This window comes from Palaemon carinicauda, chromosome 20, assembly GCF_036898095.1.
Source record: "Palaemon carinicauda isolate YSFRI2023 chromosome 20, ASM3689809v2, whole genome shotgun sequence".
NCBI classification, from domain to species: Eukaryota; Metazoa; Arthropoda; class Malacostraca; order Decapoda; family Palaemonidae; genus Palaemon; species Palaemon carinicauda.
The window spans coordinates 42,445,439-42,468,221 of NC_090744.1; the positions used below are offsets into that span (position 1 = coordinate 42,445,439).

The window sequence follows — 22,783 nt, forward strand, 5'->3', positions numbered from 1 at the left end:
GCGTCCAGGTTGCTGTGAGCATCCAGAGTGATGTACAGTGAACCCTCGTTTATCGCGGTAGATAGGTTCCAGACGCGGGCGCGATAGGTGAAAATCCGCGAAGTAGTGACAGCATATTTACCTATTTATTTAACATGTATATTCGGACTTTTAAAACCTTCCCTTGTACGTAGTACTGTTAACAAACCACCCTTTACACCCTGTAATGTACAGAACACTTAATGCATGTACTACAGCACCCTAAACTAAAACAGGCACAAATATTAAAGGCGATTTTATATCATGTGTTTCCTAAACACCTAAAAAGCACGATAAAAAATGGCAACCAATGTTTTGTTTACGTTCATCTCTGATCATAATGAAGAAACAAACTCATTTAGTGTACACATATATGTACGTATGGTTAGTTTTTGCATCGATTATATTGATTATACAGTACTGTATGTTGATTTTTTTATTACCAATGTTTTAGTTTACGTATTTTTCTTAGGACTTCTAAATGAAATCTTTTTCTTTATGACGCCGCCTGAAACGACGGCGTGTACGCTCAGTAAACAACCACGCTCAGAACAAACAAGGCATTTAACACGCATGATGATAGTGATAAATAATGATACAGTACATACAGTATTTACAGTACAAAGCATTTACAAAATATGTTACCTTACAAATATAAATTATACAGTACTTGTACGTAGCAAAGCAGGAAAACAATTTGAGAGAGAGAGAGAGAGAGAGAGAGAGAGAGAGAGAGAGAGAGAGAGAGAGAGAGAGAGAGAGATTGTTTTACGTACGTAAATGTAAATTTTAAACAAAAAAAATATGATAGGTTACAACATGTAGACTTTTAAAACCTTCCCTTTAACTTAATGCATACAGTACGTACAGTACTAAACTATAAAACAGGTTAAAGTAAAAAATAAAGATTGTTACTGTACTCACCACGAAAGAAGTTCCAGAAAAACTTGAATGACGATGGCGATGAATTTGCTGCACCGTAGAAATGATGATGATGAAGCTGATGATGTGTTCTACTGTGCAGTCAATGATAGTATTTTACGTCTCTTCAGACGGAGGTGTCTTTTCCTGGGACACCTCTTCAACTTCTTCAATTTCTTCCGAAGGCGTACTAGCAGGAGGAACTGGCTCTTTTTTGCGAGGCTGAAAAAACATTGTGATCGGAAGTTGTTGCCGCTGCTTCTTTTTTCGATCCAAGAGCATCCTGTAGGGAGTCGTGATGTCATCGACCTTGTTGCAGAATTGCATCGCGCGAACCATATCCTCGTCCCACTCTTGCAACATTTCTTTCGCCTCCTTCATATGGTTGCAGAACTTGGCGAGCCGTTCTAATGTTAAGCCCGTTTCTTCTACATTTTCTTGGGTCTCTTCCTGGGTACCCTCACTCTCTTCCTCACTTGCCGATTTCGTCAGGTCTTCGAGATCTGCGTCAGTTAGGGGCTGGGAATGGCAGTCCAACAACTCGTCGACGTCTTCAGTCGTCATGTCGCCAAACCCGTCACCCCCAATTATGGCAGCCAACTGCACAGATTTCCGTATTGCAGTGTTGGATTTCCGACGGAGTAAATCCCTTGTCGTCGTAAACAATATCGGGCCACAGCTTCTTCCAGCTCGCATTTACGGTTGCAGGTTTCATCTCTTGAAGTGCCTTTTGAATATTCTGCAGGCACGTGGCTATGGTGTACTGCCGCCAGTACGCCTTCAAGTTGAAGTCTTCATCCTCGTCATCTTGGGCAGCATCCACACACGCAACGAGGTCCGCCAAGGTATTCTTCGTGTAGAGGGCCTTGAACGCCCTGATAACCCCCTGGTCCATTGGTTGAATTAATGACGTGGTGTTGGGTGGCAGGAACTCAACCTGAACGCCCTCACGCGACAGGTCAGTTGCGTGTCCACCAGCGTTATCCATAAGGAGAAGGATCTTGAATGGCAAGCCCTTCTCTAAGAGATATTCATGGACTTGCGGGATGAAACACTGGTGGAACCAGTTGGAGGTCAGCATCTTCGTAATCCATGCCTTTTGATTATGCATCCAGTACACGGGAAGGAGATTCTTATTTTTGTTTTTCAAAGCGCGAGGATTTTTCGACTTATAAATAAGCCCCGGCTTTAACAAAAATCCAGCAGCATTGCCACACATCACGAGGGTAACGCGATCCTTGAATGCCTTAAAGCCAGAGGCTTTGGCTTCCTCTTTGAACAGGAAAGTTCGCGACGGCATTCTCTTCCAAAACAAGCCGGTTTCATCCATATTAAACACTTGTTCCGGCTTGTATCCACCTTCAGCGATAATGTTCTTGAAAGTCTGGTTCACGTAAGTTTCAGCAGCGGCAGTGTCAGCGGAAGCAGACTCCCCATGCAGGGAAACGCTTTTCAGGGCGAAGCGTTTCTGAAACTTCGCGAACCATCCTTTGCTGGCGGAAAAACGTTGTTTCTGACGCTGGGAATCAGTGGAGGTCCCTGGTTGAGGATCATCTACATCATCATCTTCTTCAGCATGGTCGCCATCGTCGTCATGAGGTTCCTTTGCCGCAAAATTCTCATACAAGCTCAAAGCCTTTGTTCGGATGGTGTTCGTATCCAACGCTATGTTCTTCTTCCGACAGTCGGCAATCCACACAGCTAAAGCACCTTCCATGCGTACGATCGTTTTATTACGCGTTGTAACGACTCGCTTCGCTGATCTGCTAAAGGTGATTGCAGCAGTCTTTCTAATGTTCGCCTCGTCCTTCCTGATGTAGCGAACGGTGGATTCGTTGATGCCAAAATGGCGGCCGGCGGCCGCGTAACTTCTACCATCTTTTAACATGTCGAGAAGCGTAACCTTCTCAGCTATCGTCATCATTCTTCGGTGGCGTTTAGGCTCACTACCAGCCTTACTAGAAGCAGAACGCTTGGGAGCCATTGTAACAGAAAGTTCAACAAAAAGTTCAACTTAAAACAGTCGCACACAGCACAGATTCAACTTCACAAACTTAAGAACGTCTACTCAGCAATACGCGGAAAGAGAAAGTGAACGATCAGTCCCGCGAGAACTCTGATGCTGCGGGTTGGAGATGCGGGCAAAACACCAATCACAGGCTAGATAACAAAACTTGAGTTTTGATTCGTCATCTATCAGCGCTTGAACCAATCACAACCCGTCTTATACAGTACTATGGTGCGTTGGTTACTCATAGAAGATGTCCCGCGCACACTGAACGTACGTAGATTAAGTACAATACCGTAATAATAATAAATAATGATAATAATACTGTACAGTAATAATAATAATAATAATGATTAATAATAATAACAATAATAATTTTATTAACAACAACAACAATAATAATAATAATAACAATAATAATAAAAATTTACGTACGTACGCTATTTTACGCCTCTCTCTCTCTCTCTCTCTCTCTCTCTCTCTCTCTCTCTCTCTCTCTCTCTCTCTCTCTCTCTCTCGTACGCTTACAGTACTTATTCGAAATGTGATTTTTGCAACAAAGAATATTATTGGATGCAGTACTGTACTACGTACGTATACATACAAAAGATTCATGGAAAAGAAGCACATCCATTACAGTACACACCATTCTAATATGGTATGACTGCATCTGATTTGCGTTTCATGTTCGATTTAATTTTACTACGTACTGAATTATCGTATGATCACATTCTCTTTTCGTGTTTTATTTCTTTCTGTGCTGAATTATATATCATATGTAATGCAATGAACAATCAGTAAGAGCAGATATTACTATAATTACAGTATTAATGGAATTACAGGTAACAAAATATCGTATTTGGTTATCTTCAGATTTCGCGGTATTTTCGAATTTTCCGGGAAATCCGCGATATGTATATATATATGGGTTATGGGAAAACCCCGCGAAGTGGTGAATCCGCGATTGTCGAACCGCGAAGTAGCGAGGGTTCACTGTATGCATCCAGAATGCCCCGAGGGAGCATCCACAACCCTGTCGCTTCCTGTAACGCCTCCCGACCGCTACGAGGGAGCGTTGGTGAGCGCAGGAGAACTTCCCTGTCCGGTAACGCCTTGGTTAGCGGCAGCTCCTTTCTTTGGCCTGTTGACGTCTTTCAGTTCCTTTAAACAACCCCTCTGTTCGAGAATTGTATGCGTCAAACAGGGACGAAATTGACCACTTCAGCTCAGACAGATCTGACACTTTCGGCGCGCCGTGTGCGTGCTGCGAGGGAGTGTCACAATTCTTATCGCTAGCTGAACCGTAAACTGATGGCTGCAAGAGATCGTCAACCGTTGTCGAGTGACCACCAGGGGAAAGTCCTTGTGACATTTCCCAATCCGGGGGAGGAGGAGAAGCGGTACAGAAGTAAACTGATCACCCTCTTCCTCCGACGAACTAAGTGCCTGACGCGATTGTTTTGACGCTGGCACGTCGTCTTCTACTGACATAAAAACTTCCGGTGAGCTCCAGTTACTGCAGGATGGTTTAGCAGGAGACAAATGTCTCTTGAGAGGCCTTGAACACAGTGGTTGAAGCCAACCATATCGTGGTTTTGCGTCATCAGACGAGGACGCACACTTTCTTACCTCGCCTTTCCAGCGGCGAGGGGGAGCAACCTGGGGATCGTCAACAGGATCGCTCGAGGGGACGTCCGTTCGCTGATTAAGGTCTGACATAGCCTTTCGCCTTTCGACATTCCTTCTCCCAGGGGCTGGGGAGCATGGAAGAGGTCCTGGGCTGGGGTTATGACGGACACGAACGGACACACCCTCCACTTCACTGTCACTATTCATGAGCTTGCTTTGCAAGCCACGCACTGCACTCCACATAACTTCTTTTTCCGAAGTCAAGGAACTTACCTGTGCACCTAAGGCTGAAATAGCAGCCATCACATCCTTTAAAGAAGGTTCACTTACCTCCGACACCTTAGCGGGGTCTAGAACTACTGCCTTAGGATCAGGAATAGAAATATTAGGTTGATGTACATTAGGAGGAAAATTACTATCAGAAGATCTATTTGAAAGAACACTGGTTGATCTAAGTCTTCTAAGTCTATCCCTCTCTAGTCGCTTAAAATAGCGATCAAAATCATTCCACTCAAATTCAGACAAAGACCGACATTCGACACATCTGTTATCAAAAGTACATACCTGACCTCTGCAAGCATTACATATTGTGTGAGGATCAATAGAGGCCTTGGGCATACGAGTCTTGCATCCTCTAACACACCTTCTTATAGAGTCAGCCATTTTGTAAACAGAAAAACAAGTCCAGGTCAAAATCCAACTGTCAATCTAAATTGTAGTAAAAAGTCAAAAGAATACAGTATCCAAAAACAAGCAGCGAAAACCATTAACAATAATCAGACAAAAGGTACTTCACCAAATTGTAAAATAAAGTAATATCAGCGAAACGAATTTCCTAGGAGTTGACTCGATCAACGGCAGGGAATTTCTGAGGAATGTTGGGAATAGTTCTGGTAACCTATGAGAGATATCGCTCATGTATGACCACCTACTGTCATGGCGGCGATTGCCACGAAATTTGAATTTCTGCCGTGCGCGCGACATTTAAGCTATATATATGTAACTACCAGGGAAGTTACATATTTAAAATTCACATATTTAAGAATTCCACAAAACTGGCTCGTGCACACTATCAAAGACTTTTTCTTAGTCCACAAATACCATCAAAGGGGGATTTCTATATTCTATGCATTGCTGTACATGACTCAAAATGAAAATTTGGTCAGTGCAACTTCTACCTTTTCTAAATCCTGCTTGTTCACCTCTCAGCTTTTCATCAATCTTTTTCTCCAGTCTCTTTAGAATATGCATACGATATATTTTCATAACTGACATGACAAATTTGTATATAATTTGTATTTTTCCTAACGATACAAACCTTAGCTATTTATTTAGGTGTATTACTTTTGGCAGAGCTGAAATGACGAGCCATTAAAATTTAGCAAGGGTTAACTACCCATACCTCTAGTTACCGGGGATAAGGGAGGGGTAGCTTGCTACCACTGCCGCTAACACACCGGTGATTTAGCTCACTTTGCTTGGAGGTAGGACTTCAAGGGGGATAGGGCTGGCAGGTAAGTTTATAAATATCTAAGGTTTGTATGGTTAGGAAAAATACAAATTATCTACGAATTTGTCATTTGCTCCGTAACTGGAATACAAACCTACGCTATTTATTTAGGGGTGACTCATCCATTAGGAAGGGTGGACGTCCCTGCCAATCTGGCTTTTGGCTTTACCCCGGCCTCCTTATCTGAGTATATTAGTACTCAAAATAAGGAGTTCCTGCGCCTAGCTAAAACCTTGCTACGCAAGGTCCGCGGCCTATGCAAGCTGTGTGTTGAGATATTTAGAAGTGTGACTGTCCAGGTAAAGTTATTCAGTCTTTTTGTAGGAAAAACTGTTGTAACCAAGACTTTCCCAATACCACGTCGTCAGGGTATGGGGACGCAACAGTATTAGCTTAATACTAGGTACACAAGGGAGCATGGTTTACCTGCAGTGATTTGAGGTCAGCTTATGCAGAGAACCCAGGATGCTGCTTTCCCCACGAGAGGGGAGGATGAAGAAAATAAAAAGAGCCAGTCAAACCTTTTCATTCACGCAGACTAAAACCAGGTAACAGTGCCCTCAACCTTCTGCTACTTGTCCAATAAGGAGCTTGAGGTATACAACCAGCTCTTGTGCAACCACCACAGGACTGATAAGAGATGGTATCGAGTTCCTGTGGGTCACGTCTTGCAGGAGATAGGTTGTGAAAATCACCTGGAGCATTCCCACCCTTGCTTGTAGAACCTGCATCACAGAGTAATCTGCTTAGAAGGGCCAGGGGCATAGCTATGCCCCTAATATCGTGGGTCGACGTGTTGGATGAGGATCTGGATTCAGAGCGTAATTGATGATTTTGTGAATCCAGCAGAGATGATATTTTGTTGATCCTCCTCTTGTCTCTCCCAGTGCTGACGACAAGAGAAGGGACCCAGCTGGGCTGTCGCCATTCTCTTGAGGTAGAGCTTGCAAACCTCACCCCCGGTACAGTAACAAATGATCTGGATCGTCAGTTACTGTGTGGAGACTTGTTGTCTAGGATCCGTCACCTCTGGAGACTGTCTCGCAACAAACTCGGAGACGAAACTGAACGTTGCCTTTCACCCTTCTCATGAATGGGTGATGTTGAAAGAGAGACCATGAAGTTCTTGGACTCATTTAGCCACTGTCAAAGTGTGTAGGAACGCTATCTTCTTGTCACGTAGACATCGTTTGAAACCCCTGTTGGAGGTCATGTAAGTGACCTTTGCCTGCTGGTTCGCCTGGGAATGCATGCTGTCTCAGCTTCCACCGGCGACAGGATTCTGTCACCGTGTCAATCTGCAGACAAAGGATTTTTTTCTGTCACCTCATTGTTCTTACAGATTGCTTGGGAGAGCAACAGCCACGAGACGAAGGCCTTCCGGATAAACATCCGGTAAAAGACAAGACAGACTACTACCTCGATACCTCTAGGACACGTGGCATCTCCCCATGGACGTCATGTGCCACAACCGGCGGTGTGCCACGCCTGGTAGTTAGTCGGGTTAGAGCCGCTGTAAAATTAAAAGGGCTCGTAATTACTCCGTTGTTCAAGACCACCACCATAAGAACTTTGTGTAAAATTATACTTGGTTTTTTGAAGTAGACATATGAAGTGTGAGTAACAATAGTTGATTTTATGTGACTGTATTTTCGTCTCCTCGCTGCTTGTTCGCCCAAGAATAGTATTTTGATGTTTAAAAATGTAAAGGAGCATTTATCAACATTGTGAAAAGAAAGACGCTTTGCTGAATTTTCAAGTAACTTAAGTGTGCTCAAGAAACTATGTAACATTTTACTTAAATACAATAAGTTGAATCACAGCCTCACAACTGTCTCATCCCGCTTTCTGAAAATTTATTTTGTTTTAAATTGTCGGTAACTTGACATTCTAAACTAGGTAAAATTTTGTTGCCTGGTGAAGTGGAACGTAGGGAGGTCTCCTTAGAGACCGGAGAACTCGAACCATGTTCCGAAAGGGAGGTCTCAATTCCGACTGAGAATTTGTTGCATCAGTTTTGATGCCAACTGTACCATTGAAAGGGTCACAGAATACCTTGTCCTTGGGTTGTGGTCACTCAAGGAGTACCTAGAGGTACAGTAGGGTCCTGAATTATGCGTGTTCGAATTATGCGATTCCCCATTTATACAGTCGGTAGTTTAAAAAAAAAAATTGTTTCTGCAAAGCTGTTCAAAGTCTGCAAGTCAAGCACTACAAAATATATCAAATCTATTGTCTTTTTAGGTATATTGGTAGCCCTAAATACAGTGCTTGATAATAAATGTTACCAAACGATATTTATCTTACATTTTATTAACATAATTTCATAATAAATAGCCGCTTAAAGGATAAAATTCCATATCAACAATGAAATAAACTTTTAACTATGCGAATCCAGCTGACAAAATATAAACAGAATTGTGGTTACATTCTCGGCAATCTTTATCTTTCTCTAACCTTTCGATAATTTTAATGGTATTGTTAATGAAGGTATATTCAAGCATTATTTTTATTTAGTATAGAATATATAAAAGCTTTAGTTTTCCCTGTGGGTATTCAAGTTTTCACACGTAGGCTGGGTTCGTTTATCGGCAGTGAATAGCGTAAATTTCGGTAACAAGTAGGCAATACTTTGTCATCTAAACAGTATAGATTTGCTTTACAATGATTTGTTTTGTATAGTACAAGGTGTAATTATAAAATCCTCTCTCCAAGAGAGAGAGAGAGAGAGAGAGAGAGAGAGAGAGAGAGACTCAAATCTCTCTCTCTGTATGTGTGTAAAAAATAAAATCTTAGTTCACATATTACAACCTTAGTTTAAGAATGAAATTAACATGATTATTATTAGTTGCGGTGATCATTTCCTCGCTTCAAGTGGTACAAGAAACAAAAACATGGCATTCTATTACAACAGCTGATTCTCTCTCTCTCTCTCTCTCTCTCTCTCTCTCTCTCTCTCTCTCCAGTGTTATACAATACTTGCATATACTGTGGATAAAGAACCCAAAATAGGTTTTATTAAAAAGCGTCAATTAAATATAAAACAAAAAATTATACCGAGTATAAATCCATTTCAATCGTAGCTTAAAATATGACATCCGATTTCGTCAGCAAACCTTCTATTTTTAGGAAACTTCACTTTATTCTTGAAAATTGCTACTATTTAAATAGTTAATTGTGCTTTAAGAAAACCCTTTACTTTTGTTTTAAATTTCGGAAATGTTTTATAAATCAAGTATTGCCGACTTATTTTTGTTTAACTTTTGGCTGTGATCAGATCAGCTGATGTCTAGCTCTCGGTCTCAAAAATATGAGCGTACGAATACAATAACAAAGCATTGTTTATACCATTTCTTAACTTATTCAAACCATCTATACAGTTAATATTACATAAGCACCAATGTCTTATAACCTATCATATTTATTGTTTATTACATTTAAAACCATATATATCTCTCTCTCTCTCTCTCTCTCTCTCTCTCTCTCTCTCTCTCTCTCTCTCTCTCTCTCTCTCTCTCTCTCTCTCTCTCTAGGATACCTTTCGCTACCCCTCATTTCTTACCCCTCTCTATCTCTCTGATGTTGTTTCACAAAGATGTTTTATTAAAAATCAAGCATGATTCAATTTTCCTTACTTCTCCAATCTCGCACCTTCTCTATCATATCGAACGTTCTAGCTGTAACCTAATTGTTTGATGACTTTAAAAACCGGCCTGGGACTTTCTTCTTCTTTTACCTTTTTTTCCAAATGGTTCCATAATTGAGGTGGGTACAAGTTGACTTATAACTGCAGCTAAGAAAAGTATTTTGGATATGGAAAGGACAATTATCTTTCGTAACAGTTTAGAATTATCGTAAATTACCATACTGTTAATAGCGGCTCTGTGCTATTGTTGATAAACGTAAGAAAAAAGTTTTCCTGCTTTGCTACGATTTTAGGAATTTATATGGATACGGTAAGTAAAATATTTGTAATAACATAATGTTTACTAAATGCTTTTAATATCAATAGTAATCACTTTGATCATGTGTGTTTAATGCATTCGTTTGTTTATTATGATAGAAGATGGAGCGTACAGTAAACAAATGGAAGGTTTCCGTTTCAGGCGGCGTCATAAAGGAAAACGTTTTTTCATTTATTTCGAAGTTCTAAAAAAATTAAGCAGAGCAACATTGGTAATAACAAAATCATCATATAAAACTAACCTATACAAATATGTGTAAATGCGTTCGTTTCTTCATTATGATCAGAGATAAACGTAAACAAAACAATGGTCGTCATTTTTCATTGTGCTTTTTGGCGTGTTCAAGAAACTCGTGATATGAAATCTCCTTTATTTTGATAATTTAGGATTTTCAATGATACAACAAAAGCTACTCTATACAGTGATGGTTTTGCTTTTCACCAGTTGTCTTATACAATAGATATGACAAACATTAGAATTTGTCTGTATTTTGGGTCCTGTTATAACGAGAAATATACGTTGTTTACACACATCCTGATTGTAACTTTAACTTTTTTTTCAAGTTATTAGAACTTTAAAGTATATTAAATGTTTGATTTATTTACAAAAACAATTTGATAGTATAAAATAATACAGTATAGTATATAGAAAGTATTGAAAATGGGTGGTAAACACGTTTGAATAGGCAAGTTGCTGGTTACCATGGCCCAAATGTAATTATTTCTGTTAGTTGTGTGTTTCGAAATATGCGATTTTCCATTTATACGAGGTCATTGATCGACCAAATTCTCGCATAATTCGGGACCCTACTGTACCAGGCAATGGAGTTGATTCCCTAACTCACAAGGGTTCCGAGTCCTGCTTCGTGCAGAGTGATTATATATAATGAAGTTCTTCTTCAAGAATGTTGCCCTGTATGATGATTGTGAGAGGAACAATCACAAAAAGCCCTAGTGTGACATGGCATAATACTGGGAAATCAAACACATGACATAATGGACCATGTCGAAGACCTAAAACCTTGAGAAAGACCTCTCAAAAGGTGTGCGTGATGACCTACCTATGTGTGCAAATCTAGAGCTTGGGGATCCAGCATGTAACATTCTGGTTCAAAGAGATTTCATGTGTGGAGAACTATTGCATATGGTTTAGTTTCATGAAGATTTCACGTATGAAGGACTGATGCGTAAGGATCCAGCGTGTGCGGATCCAGCATGTACAGTCTGGATTGTTGGGACTCGGAGTGTAAGCTTCTAGCACGTAGGGGTCCAGTGTGGGGAACCTAGTACTGTACTGTATGTGAAATCTTAAGCATGAGTTTCTGGATGTGAATCTCTAGCTGTGACATAGCCCTGAGATGGAGATTTCTTGCGTGAGCCCCTTGCATGTGGGGACCTTACAGGTAGAGACCAGGCATGTGGGAACCTAGGATGAGAAGATCTACCGTCTCTAGCCTTACTAGCAGATGACCGTACACTCTCACGTGCGCGTAGGGGGTGATCGTGTGCGTGACTGTGAGCGTAGACATGGATGAGACCTTGCGCAAAGGGAATACTATATGTGTGAAATGTAAGGCTGTGGAGACAAATGTGCATGCATAGGGCTATCCTTCGAAGATGGTACGCGAGGAGAATCCTACGGAGATCTTACGCGTACAGCTGTACATGACCGTGAAGATTTCCTGTATACTCTTTGAGCGTAGTAGTCATAAGGTCTCTCTCATTCTCTGCAATGGCAAGTCCCTGAATCTCGTCACCTGACAAAGTGAGAGCATGACATGTGTCTGCAGCAGGAGCAAAAGATATTGTCTCTAGGACAAAGTGCACCCTTTCTGTGACACTAAGTGAAAAAGATGCAGGAACAGGCTGGGCATATGTAAGACGTTCTCTCTTTGCCTTTGGGAGATAAAAGGTCACAGGAGACCAAGCGGCAAAGAAAGAGGTTGTTTGCTTCCCTTCTCAGAGGTTATAGTCAAGAATTTCCTTGCCAAAGGTGATGAAACTACAGATGTAGAGGATCGGCGATCACAACTGCCCATTCAGAAGGCTAATCCTAGAAGGAAGCACACTCTCTTGCATAAGGGACACAGGAAGAAGGCACAGCAGCTCTGTTGATGGAATGGCCTCCAATCCTTAGGGCCAGGTCTTCAGCAATCACCAGCGTGGGCTCACTATGAAGCAAAGGGTGGGAAATACCTCATTTGCTAAGGGAAGAAGATATGGTTGCCTTACCTGCAGCTTGCCCCGAGGGCAGGTTCGAGTCCTCATCCTTCTTCGTGTTTCCGCAAGAGGAAGACAAAGATGGAGCAGAAACTTGAGGACTGGAGAGTGACGAAAGAGCCAGTGGCTTTCTTCGATTTTGAGGAAAACCCCGAAGATGAAGAATCTCCCTTTGCCTTCTTCCTCCTCCTGCAGTACTCGGACCACTGTGAAGGAGGCACCTCCCTAAACTCATCACTGCGAAGGAGGCACCTCCCTAAACTCATCACTGCGAAGGAGGCACCTCCCTAAACTCATCACAGTGGGATGACTGCACAATCATGACCCCTGTAAAGGGCACATAGATGGGAGTCCCCATCAGACATGCTCATGAACTTACAGCTAGATATACCTGGGTAGGCCTACATACCTACATTTAGATTCTCCATAATCACTTAACCACAATTACTCTGAAAAAAGAAAGCAAGGATTAGAAAATACAGCCAAGCCTTGTTACCCCTGAGAGTATGTCCATACTGCTCAGCCACTGAAGTCAAAGAGGCTACTCAGTGTAACCACCGACGCCTTGTTAAATGTTCTAACAGCAGAGTTCCAGCTTCACTGAAATCATACTCCCATTAAAGGATAAGGGTTGATATATGAGTAGGAACAACTAAAAATTAACAGAAATTAATAGATAAAACCTTACTGCTTCTCTAACTCCAGGTTCATCATAACCTGTGTCGATATAGGGCAAAGCATCGACAATCACATCATGACTCATCTTTGGAAGTTGTTTATGGCTACTTTTCTTAAAGTTGTCAGAGTGCTTCTCTCTTGTGGGCTGCTTCCTATTTCATAAACACCTGCAGTGAAAAATCGAAGTAAATATATGTACCTGTGACATTCAATACACAAAATTGTTTAGATTATACTAAAAGTAACCTGTCAGGAGATGATCTTAGCCGCAAGAATATTTTAGTTGACATTAAAAAAAAAAAAATCTGAAATGAGAATTTACTACAGCAAAACTATAAGAACAAGTCAAACAAGGAATGTATGAACTAACAGCAAGATGAAAACATATGTTGCAGTTTTCTCCAACTGCAATAATAAACACAATATCAACTTTATATATATAAAGAGCACTATATCCTGTTTTCACAAACAACTGCTTTCATAAAGCATAGCTAGAGCCACAATTTACCAAATGAATTTTTTGTAGTCTATGTTTATGATAGGCTAGGCCTGAATTTCTTGGATAAAGACAAGGTAAACTTTCTAACATGCGTAGTTTGAAGATTACCTGAGCATTAAACAAAACTTACCATATTCTGTAGTAACTAGTATAATGGCTGGAACACACGCACACACACACACACACACACACACTCTCTCTCTCTCTCTCTTCAAAACCTATGTGCTCATATTGTTTTAAGCAAATTACCATATACTGTATACTGTAGTATAACACCTGGTTGATAGCCAGTTGTTAAAGGATACACAAACACAGAGAGAGAGAGAGAGAGAGAGAGAGAGAGAGAGAGAGAGAGAGAGAGAGAGAGAGAGAGAGAGAGAGTTACAATAAGTCCATCTAAAAAGCAAACTGGACAGGATGGGATACTTAATGCAGTAGGTAGTAGGTAGTACGCCGGCCAGGACACCAGCCACCCATTGAGGCACTACCGCTAGAGAGTTATTGGGTCCTTTGACTTGCCAGACAGTGCTACATTGGATGCTTCTCTTTGGTTATGGATTATTTTACGTTTGCCTACATATACACAGGATAATCTGACCTATTTTTTACATATTCTCCTCTGTCCTCATACACCTGACAACACTGAGATTAGTAAACAATTCTTCTTCACCCAAGGGGTTAACTACTGCACTGTAATTGTTCAGTGGCTACTTTCCTCTTTGTAAAGATTAAAGGGACTCTTTAGCTATGGTAAGAAGCTCTTCTAGGAGAAGGACACTCCAAAATCAAACTATTCTTCTCTGGTCTTGGATAGTGCCATAGCCTCTGTACCATGGTCTTTCACTGTCTTGAGGTAGAATTCTCTTTCTTGAGGGTACATTCAGGTACATTAATCTATCTGATTTCTCTTCCTCTTTATTTCTTAAAGTTCTTATGGTTTATTCATGAAATATTTATTTCAATGTTGTTACAATTCTTAAAATATTTTATACATACATACATATACCAAGACACTTCCCCCAATTTTGGGGGGTAGCCGACACCAAACAAATGAAACAAAAAAGTGGACCTCTCTTCTCTACGTTCCTCCCAGCCTGACGAGGGAATCAACCGAGTTGGACTGGTACTGCTAGGGTGACACAGCCCACCCTCCCCCATTATCCACCATACATGAAGCTTCATAACGCTGAATCCCCTACTGCTGCTACGTCCGCGGTCATCCAAGGCACCGGAGGAAGCAGCCGGGCCTACCGGAACTGCGTCACAATCGCTCGCCATTCATTCCTATTTCTAGCACGCTCTCTTGCTTCTCTCACATCTATCCTCCTATCACCCAGAGCTTTCTTCACTCCATCCATCCACCCAATCCTTGGCCTTCCTCTTGTACTTCTCCCATTAACTCTTGCATTCATCACCTTCTTTAGCAGACAATCATTTTCCATTCTATCAACATGGCCAAATCACCTCAACACATTCATATCCACTCTGGCTGCTTACTCATTTCTTACACCCTTTCTCACTCTCACTACTTCGTTCCTAACCCTATCTACTCGAGATACACCAGCCATACTCCTTAGATACTTCATCTCAAACACATTCAATTTCTGTCTCTCCGTCACTTTCATTCCCCACAACTCCGATCCATACATCACAGTTGGTACAATCACTTTCTCATACAGAACTCTCTTTACATTCATGCCCAACCCTCTATTTTTTACTACTCCCTTAACTGCCCCCAACACTTTGCATCCTTCATTCACTCTCTGACGTATATCTGCTTCCACTCCACCATTTGCTGTAACTACAGACCCCAAGTACCTAAACTGATCCACCTCCTCAAGTAACTCTCCATTCAACATGACATTCAACCTCGCACCACCTTCCCTTCCCGAACATCTCATAACCTTACTCTTACCCACATTAACTCTCAACTTCCTTCTCTCACACACCCTTCCAAATTCTGTCACTAATCGTCCAAGCTTCTCTTCCTCGTCTGCAACTAGTACAGTATCATCCGCAAACAACATCTGCTTTACCTTCCATTCATGGTCATTCTCGTCTACCAGTTTCAATCCCCGTCCAAGCACTCGAGCATTCACCTCTCACCACTCCATCAACATACAAGTAAAACAACCATGGCGACATCACACATCCCTGTCTCAGTCCCACTCTCACCGGAAACCAATCACTTACTTTATTTCCTATCCTAACACATGCTTTACTACCTTTGTAGAAATTTTTCGCAGCTTGCAAAACCTTCCACCAACTCCATATAACCTCATCACATTCCACATTGCTTCCCTATCAACTCTATCATACGCTTTCTCCAGATCCATAAACGCAACATACACCTCCTTACCTTTTGCTAAATATTTCTCGCATATCTGCCTAACTGTAAAAATCTGATTCATGCAACCTCTCTTCTAAAACCACCCTGTACTTCAAAGATTGCATTCTCTGTTTTATCCTTAATCCTATTAATCAGTACTCTACCATACACTTTTCCTACCACACTCAACAAACTAATACCCCTTGATCATGCACATCTCCCTTACCCTTATATAGTGGTACAATACACGCACAAACCCAATCTACTGGTACCATTGACAACACAAAACACATATTAAACAATCTCACCAACCAGTCAAGTACAATCACACCCTCTTCCTTCAACAATTCAGCTCTCACACCATCCATACCAGATGCTTTTCCTACTCTCGTTTCATCTAGTGCTCTCCTCACTTCCTCTCTTGTAATCTCTCTCTCTCATTCTCATCTCCCATCACCAGCACCTCAACACCTGCAACAGCAATTATATCTGCCTCCCTATTATCCGCTACATTCAGTAAACTTTCAAAAATTTTTGCCCACCTTTTCCTTGCCTCCTCTCCTTTTAACAACCTTCCATTTCCATCTTTCACTGTCTCTTCAATTCTTGAACCAGCCTTCCTCACTCTCTTCACTTCTTTCCAAACATCTTATTCTCTTCATATGAATGACCCAATCCCTGACCCCACCTCAAGTCAGCTGCCCTCTTTGCCTCACTTACCTTGCGCTTTACTTCCACATTTTTCTCCCTATATTTTTCATACTTGTCTACACTATTACTCTGTAGCTATTCTTCAAAAGCCCTCTTTATCTCTTCCACTTTTACCTTCACTTCTTCATTTCACAATTCACTGCCCTTCCTCGTGCTGCCTCCAACAAACTTCTTGCCACACACATCACTTGCAATCCAAACAAAATTTCTTTTACTAACTTCCACTCATCCTTTAAATTACCAGTTTTTCTTACTTTCCCTTCGTCATATGCTATTTTCAACCTTTCTTAATATTTACTTTTTACTACCGGTTTTATTAGCTCTTCAACCCTCACGAGCTACGTTTTACATCCACATACTCTATTCCCCCACTCTTTTGCTACAACTAATTTTCCTTCCACCAAAAAATTATCAGACATACCGTTAGCCATACCCCTAAACACATGCACGTCTTTCAATCTTCCAAACATTCTTTTAGTTATCAACACATAATCCATTAACGCCCTTTCTACCACCACTCTTCCATTTGCCACTCTTACCCATGTATACTTGTTTTTATCTTTCTTTTTGAAAAAGCTAGAACTTATCACCATCTCTTGCTCAATACACATATCTACCAGTCTCTCACCACTCTCATTTTCACCTGGTACGTCATACTTCCCAATGACACCTTCTACCTCTCACGTGCCTGCTCTAGCATTTAAGTCACCCATGAAAACTACATAATATCACAAATTTTAAGTAATATGTTATTTTCATTAGTAAAATAAATTTTTGAATATACTTACCCGGTGATCATATAGCTGTCAGCTCTGCTGCCCGACAGAAAAACCTAAGGACGAAATACGCCAGCGATCGCTATACAGGTGGGGGTGTACATCAACAGCGCCATCTGTCGAGCAGGTACTCAAGTACTCGATGTCAACACAGAACCAATATTCTCCTCGGCCCACTGGGTCTCTATTGGGGAGGAAGGGTGGGTCCTTTAATTTATGATCACCGGGTAAGTATATTCAAAAATTTATTTTACTAATGAAAATAACATTTTTCAATATCAAACTTACCCGGTGATCATATACTGTAGCTGATTCACACCCAGGGGGGTGGGTAGAGACCAGCATAATGTTAACATTAAGAGCTAAGTATTTCGTATTTCATTTTAGCAGTTATTCAAAATAACAAACATAAAATTAATAAGTACCTGGTAAGGAAGTCGACTTGAACAATTACTCTGCCTTTTTTAAGTACGTCTTCCTTACTGAGCCTCGCGATCCTCATAGGATGCTGAGCGACTCCTAGGAGCTGAAGTATGAAGGGTTGCAACCCATACTAAAGGACCTCATCAAAACCTCTAATCTAGGCGCTTCTCAAGAAAGAATTTGACCACCCGCCAAATCAACCAGGATGCGAAAGGCTTCTTAGCCTTCCGGACAACCCAAAAACAACAATAAAAAGCATTTCAAGAGAAAGATTAAAAAGGTTATGGGATTAGGGGAATGTAGTGGTTGAGCCCTCACCCACTACTGCACTCGCTGCTACGAATGGTCCCAGGGTGTAGCAGTTCTCGTAAAGAGACTGGACATCTTTAAGGTAAAATGATGCGAACACTGACTTGCTTCTCCAATAGGTTGCATCCATTACACTCTGCAGAGATCTGTTTTGTTTGAAGGCCACTGAAGTTGCGACAGCTCTAACTTCATGTGTCCTTACCTTCAGCAAAGCATGGTCCTCCTCATTCAGATGGGAATGAGCTTCTCGAATCAAGAGTCTGATATAATAAGAAACTGCATTCTTCGACATTGGTAAAGAAGGTTTCTTAATGGCGCACCATAAAGCTTCTGATTGTCCACGTAATGGCTTAGTACGTCTCAAATAGTACTTAAGAGCTCTTACCGGGCATAGTACTCTTTCTTGTTCATTTCCAACCAAATTAGCAAGGCTTGGAATATTGAACGATTTGGGCCAAGGACGAGAAGGAAGTTCGTTTTTGGCTAAAAAACCAAGCTGTAAGGAACATGTAGCCGTTTCAGATGTAAATCCAATGTTCCTGCTGAAGGCGTGTATCTCACTGACTCTTTTAGCTGTTGCTAAGCAGACGAGGAAAAGAGTTTTCAAAGTGAGATCTTTTAAAGAGGCTGATTGAAGTGGTTCGAACCTTGCTGACATAAGGAATCTTAGTACCACGTCTAAGTTCCAACCTGGTGTGGCCAACCGACGCTCCTTCGAGGTCTCAAAAGACTTAAGGAGGTCCTGTAGATCTTTGTTGTTGGAAAGATCTAAGCCTCTGTGACGGAAGACTGCTGCCAACATGCTTCTGTAACCCTTGATCGTGGGAGCTGAAAGGGATCTTTCCTTCCTTAGGTATAAAAGGAAGTCAGCTATCTGAGTTACAGAGGTACTGGTTGAGGATACTGATTTAGACTTGCACCAGCTTCGGAAGACTTCCCACTTCGACTGGTAGACTTTGAGAGTGGATGTCCTCCTAGCGCTAGCAATCGCTCTGGCTGCCTCCTTCGAAAAGCCTCTAGCTCTCGAGAGTCTTTCGATAGTCTGAAGGCAGTCAGACGAAGAGCGTGGAGGCTTGGGTGTACCTTCTTTACATGCGGCTGACGCAGAAGGTCCACTCTTAGAGGAAGTGTTCTGGGAACGTCTACTAGCCATTGCAGTACCTCGGTGAACCATTCTCTCGCGGGCCAGAGGGGAGCAACCAACGTCAACTTTGTCCCTTCGTGAGAGGCGAACTTCTGCAGTACTCTGTTGACAATCTTGAACGGGGGGAACGCATAAAGGTCTAGATGGGACCAATCCAGAAGAAAGGCATCTATGTGAACTGCTGCTGGGTCCGGAATCGGTGAACAATAAATTGGGAGCCTCTTGGTCATCGAGGTTGCGAACAGATCTATGGTGGGCTGGCCCCACAAGGCCCATAGTCTGTTGCATACATTCTTGTGAAGGGTCCACTCTGTTGGGATGATTTGACCCTTCCGGCTGAGGCGGTCTGCCATGACATTCATGTCGCCTTGAATGAACCTCGTTACTAGGGATATGTTTCGATCTCTTGACCAGGTGAGGAGGTCCCTTGCGATCTCGTACAACGTCATCGAATGAGTCCCTCCTTGCTTGGAGATGTACGCCAAGGCTGTGGTGTTGTCGGAGTTCACCTCCACCACCTTGCCTAGAAGGAGGGACTTGAAGCTTCTCAAGGCCAGATGAACTGCCAGTAGCTCCTTGCAGTTGATGTGCAACTCGCTTTGAACCGCATTCCACGTGCCCGAGCATTCCCGACCGTCCAATGTCGCACCCCAGCCCGTGTCCGATGCGTCCGAGAAGAGAAGGTGGTCGGGGGTCTGAACAGCCAGTGGCAGACCCTCCCTGAGGAGAATGTTGTTCTTCCACCAAGTCAGTGACGACTTCATCTTCTCGGAAATAGGAACCGAGACCGCTTCTAGCGTCTTGTCCTTTCTCCAGTGAGCAGCTAAGTGAAATTGAAGGGGTCGGAGGTGGAGTCTCCCTAACGCGATGAACTGGTCCAGTGATGAAAGCGTCCCTATCAGACTCATCCACTGTCTGACTGAACATCGGTCCTTCTTCAGCATGGACTGGATGCATTCCTGGGCTTGACTGATTCTGGGGGCCGACGGAAAAGCCCGAAAAGCTTGACTCTGAATCTCCATTCCTAGGTATACTATAGTTTGGGATGGGACGAGTTGGGACTTTTCTATATTGACCAGGAGACCCAATTCCTTGGTCAGATCTAGAGTCCACTGTAGATTCTCCAGACAGCGACGACTTGACGCAGCTCTTAAAAGCCAGTCGTCCAAATAGAGGGAGGCTCTGATGTTTGCTAAATGCAGGAATTTGGCAATATTCCTCATCAGTTTGGTAAAAACTAGAGGTGCCGTGCTTAGGCCAAAGCACAGGGCTTGGAACTGGTATACAACCTTCCCGAAAACGAACCTTAGAAAAGGTTGGGAATCTGGGTGGATGGGGACGTGGAAGTAACGGTCCTTTAGGTCTAACGAGACCATCCAGTCTTCCTTCCTGACCGATGCTAGAACCGACTTTGTCGTCTCCATGGTGAACGTCTGCTTTGTGACAAAGACATTCAGAGCACTGACGTCTAGCACCGGTCTCCACCCTCCTGTCTTCTTCGGCACTAAGGAGAGGCGGTTGTAGAAGCCCGGGGATTGATGGTCCCGGACTATGACTACCGCTCCATTTTGTAGTAAGAGAGACACCTCTTGCTGTAAAGCTAGTCTCTTGTCCTCCTCTCTGTACCTGGGAGAGAGGTCGATGGGAGTTGTTGCTAGAGGGGCTTGCGCAAGAATGGAATCTTGTACCCCTCCCTGAGTAACTTCACAGACTGTGCGTCTGCGCCCCTGTTCTCCCAGGCCTGCCAGTAGTTCTTGAGACTGGCTCCCACTGCTGTCTGAAGAAGGTGGCAGTCAGACTCTGCCTCTAGAGGACTTAGAACCCTTCTTCTTGCTCCCACGTTGACTTCCGGCACGAGCACCTCCTCTGCTGGAGGCTCTGCCACGAAAGGGCGGAATGAACCTTGACGCTGGAGTGTCCATCCTGGGTCTAGGCACGGAGGGCAAAGGGGTGGCTTTGCGTGCGGATGACGCCACCAGGTCATGGGTATCTTTCTGGATCAAGGAGGCAGCAATCTCCTTGATCAACTCTTCAGGGAAGAGACACTTCGAGAGTGGAGCAAACATAAGCTCCGACTTTTGACATGGGGTGACTCCAGCTGACAAGAAGGAGCAAAGGTGATCCCGCTTCTTGAGGACCCCAGACACGAAAGAAGCCGCAAGCTCACTAGAACCATCCCGTATGGCTTTGTCCATGCAGGACATAATGAGCATGGAAGTTTCCTTATCAGAAGGGGAGGTCTTCCTGCTCAACGCTCCCAAACACCAGTCCAAGAAGTTAAAGACTTCGAATGCACGGAAAACTCCCTTCATAAGATGGTCCATATCCGAAGGAGTCCAGCAAATCTTGGAGCGTCTCATTGCCAGCCTGCGGGGAGAGTCTACCAGACTTGAGAAGTCGCCCTGGGCAGAGGCAGGAACTCCCAAGCCGAGAACTTCTCCCGTGGCATACCAGACGCTAGATCTGGAAGCAAGCTTGACCGGGGGAAACATGAAGGATGTCTTCCCAAGTTGCTTCTTGGACTGCAACCACTCTCCCAGTACCCTTAAAGCTCTCTTGGACGAGCGAGCGAGTACGAGCTTCGTAAAGGCGGGTGCTGCTGACTGCATGCCTAAAGCGAACTCAGAGGGAGGCGAGCGTGGTGCTGCAGACACAAACTGTTCCGGATATAAATCCTTGAACACCGCAAGCACTTTCCTAAAGTCTAAGGAGGGAGGCGTGGTCTTGGGTTCTTCGATGTCCGAGTGTTGGTCGTCAAGATGTGCAGCTTCGTCATCATCAGAGATTCCATCGTCTGAATGTTGAGGAGGAAGAGGCAACGGAGTGGGTAAAAGCTGGACGGCTGAGTCCGGCAGCACGGGTGCATGCGTGGCTGCACTGGACCCAACGTCATGCCACTGTTGGTCAGTCTGAGAACTGGCAACAACCAAAGCTGAGTGGGTGCGCAAAGCGTCTACTCCCGACTGTGGAAGGATAGCGGAGACCACCATGGGTTGCGGAGGCTGACGCACCGCGTCAAAACACGGCAGCTTAACTCCACCCTCCTGTTGTTGTGGTAGCTCACGAACGGCAACGGAGGGTTCCGTGCGTCTGTGAACGTCAGCATGCATCTGGCAGGGTCGACTGCGCATGGGTGGAGGAGCTCTCACAGCTGGAGTGTGGGAACAGGCAGCCTCAGCGTCTGCTGGGCGCACAACCGTGGCAGGTTGTAGGCTAACGGGTGCAGCGTCAACCTTCTCCGCACGATACTCCTGCATAACAGCAGCTAACTGAGTCTGCATAGACTGCAGCAAAGACCACTTAGGGTCCACAAAAGCGGGAGCGGCAACAGACGGAGTTACTGTCTGTTGTGACTGAGGGTCTAAAACAGCGGGTGCGGCAACAGACGGAGTTACTGCCTGTTGCGGTACCACTTTGCCTCTCTTAGGAGGTGTGCAGTCGTCGGAGGACTGCAGCGAGTCCGAACTGACCCAGTGGCTACACCTGGGCCGTTGGACTTGCTCGGAAGGGACCTTACGTTTAAGAGGCCGTGAGACCTTGGTCCATCGTTTCTGTCGAGAAACCTCTTCCGCAGACGAGGAATGAACGGGCTCACTCGTCTTCTTGTGGGTGGGACGATCTAGGAAAGATACGTCCGAAACCAC

The 22,783-nt window shown here is 43.4% G+C and overlaps 1 protein-coding gene across 2 annotated transcripts in view; it reads right to left on the reverse strand.

Moving 5' to 3' along the window:
- Positions 1 to 22,783, reverse strand: part of LOC137660304 (pre-mRNA-splicing factor SPF27-like) — a 75,272-nt gene that overhangs the window by 46,796 nt on the left and 5,693 nt on the right. For both annotated transcript variants that reach the window (XM_068395099.1, XM_068395098.1), the window contains exon 2: positions 12,959 to 13,115. In XM_068395099.1, the coding sequence (XP_068251200.1) occupies positions 12,959 to 13,033 (75 nt within the window). In that variant the 5' untranslated portion in view covers positions 13,034 to 13,115. The remainder of the gene's footprint in view (positions 1 to 12,958; positions 13,116 to 22,783) is intronic.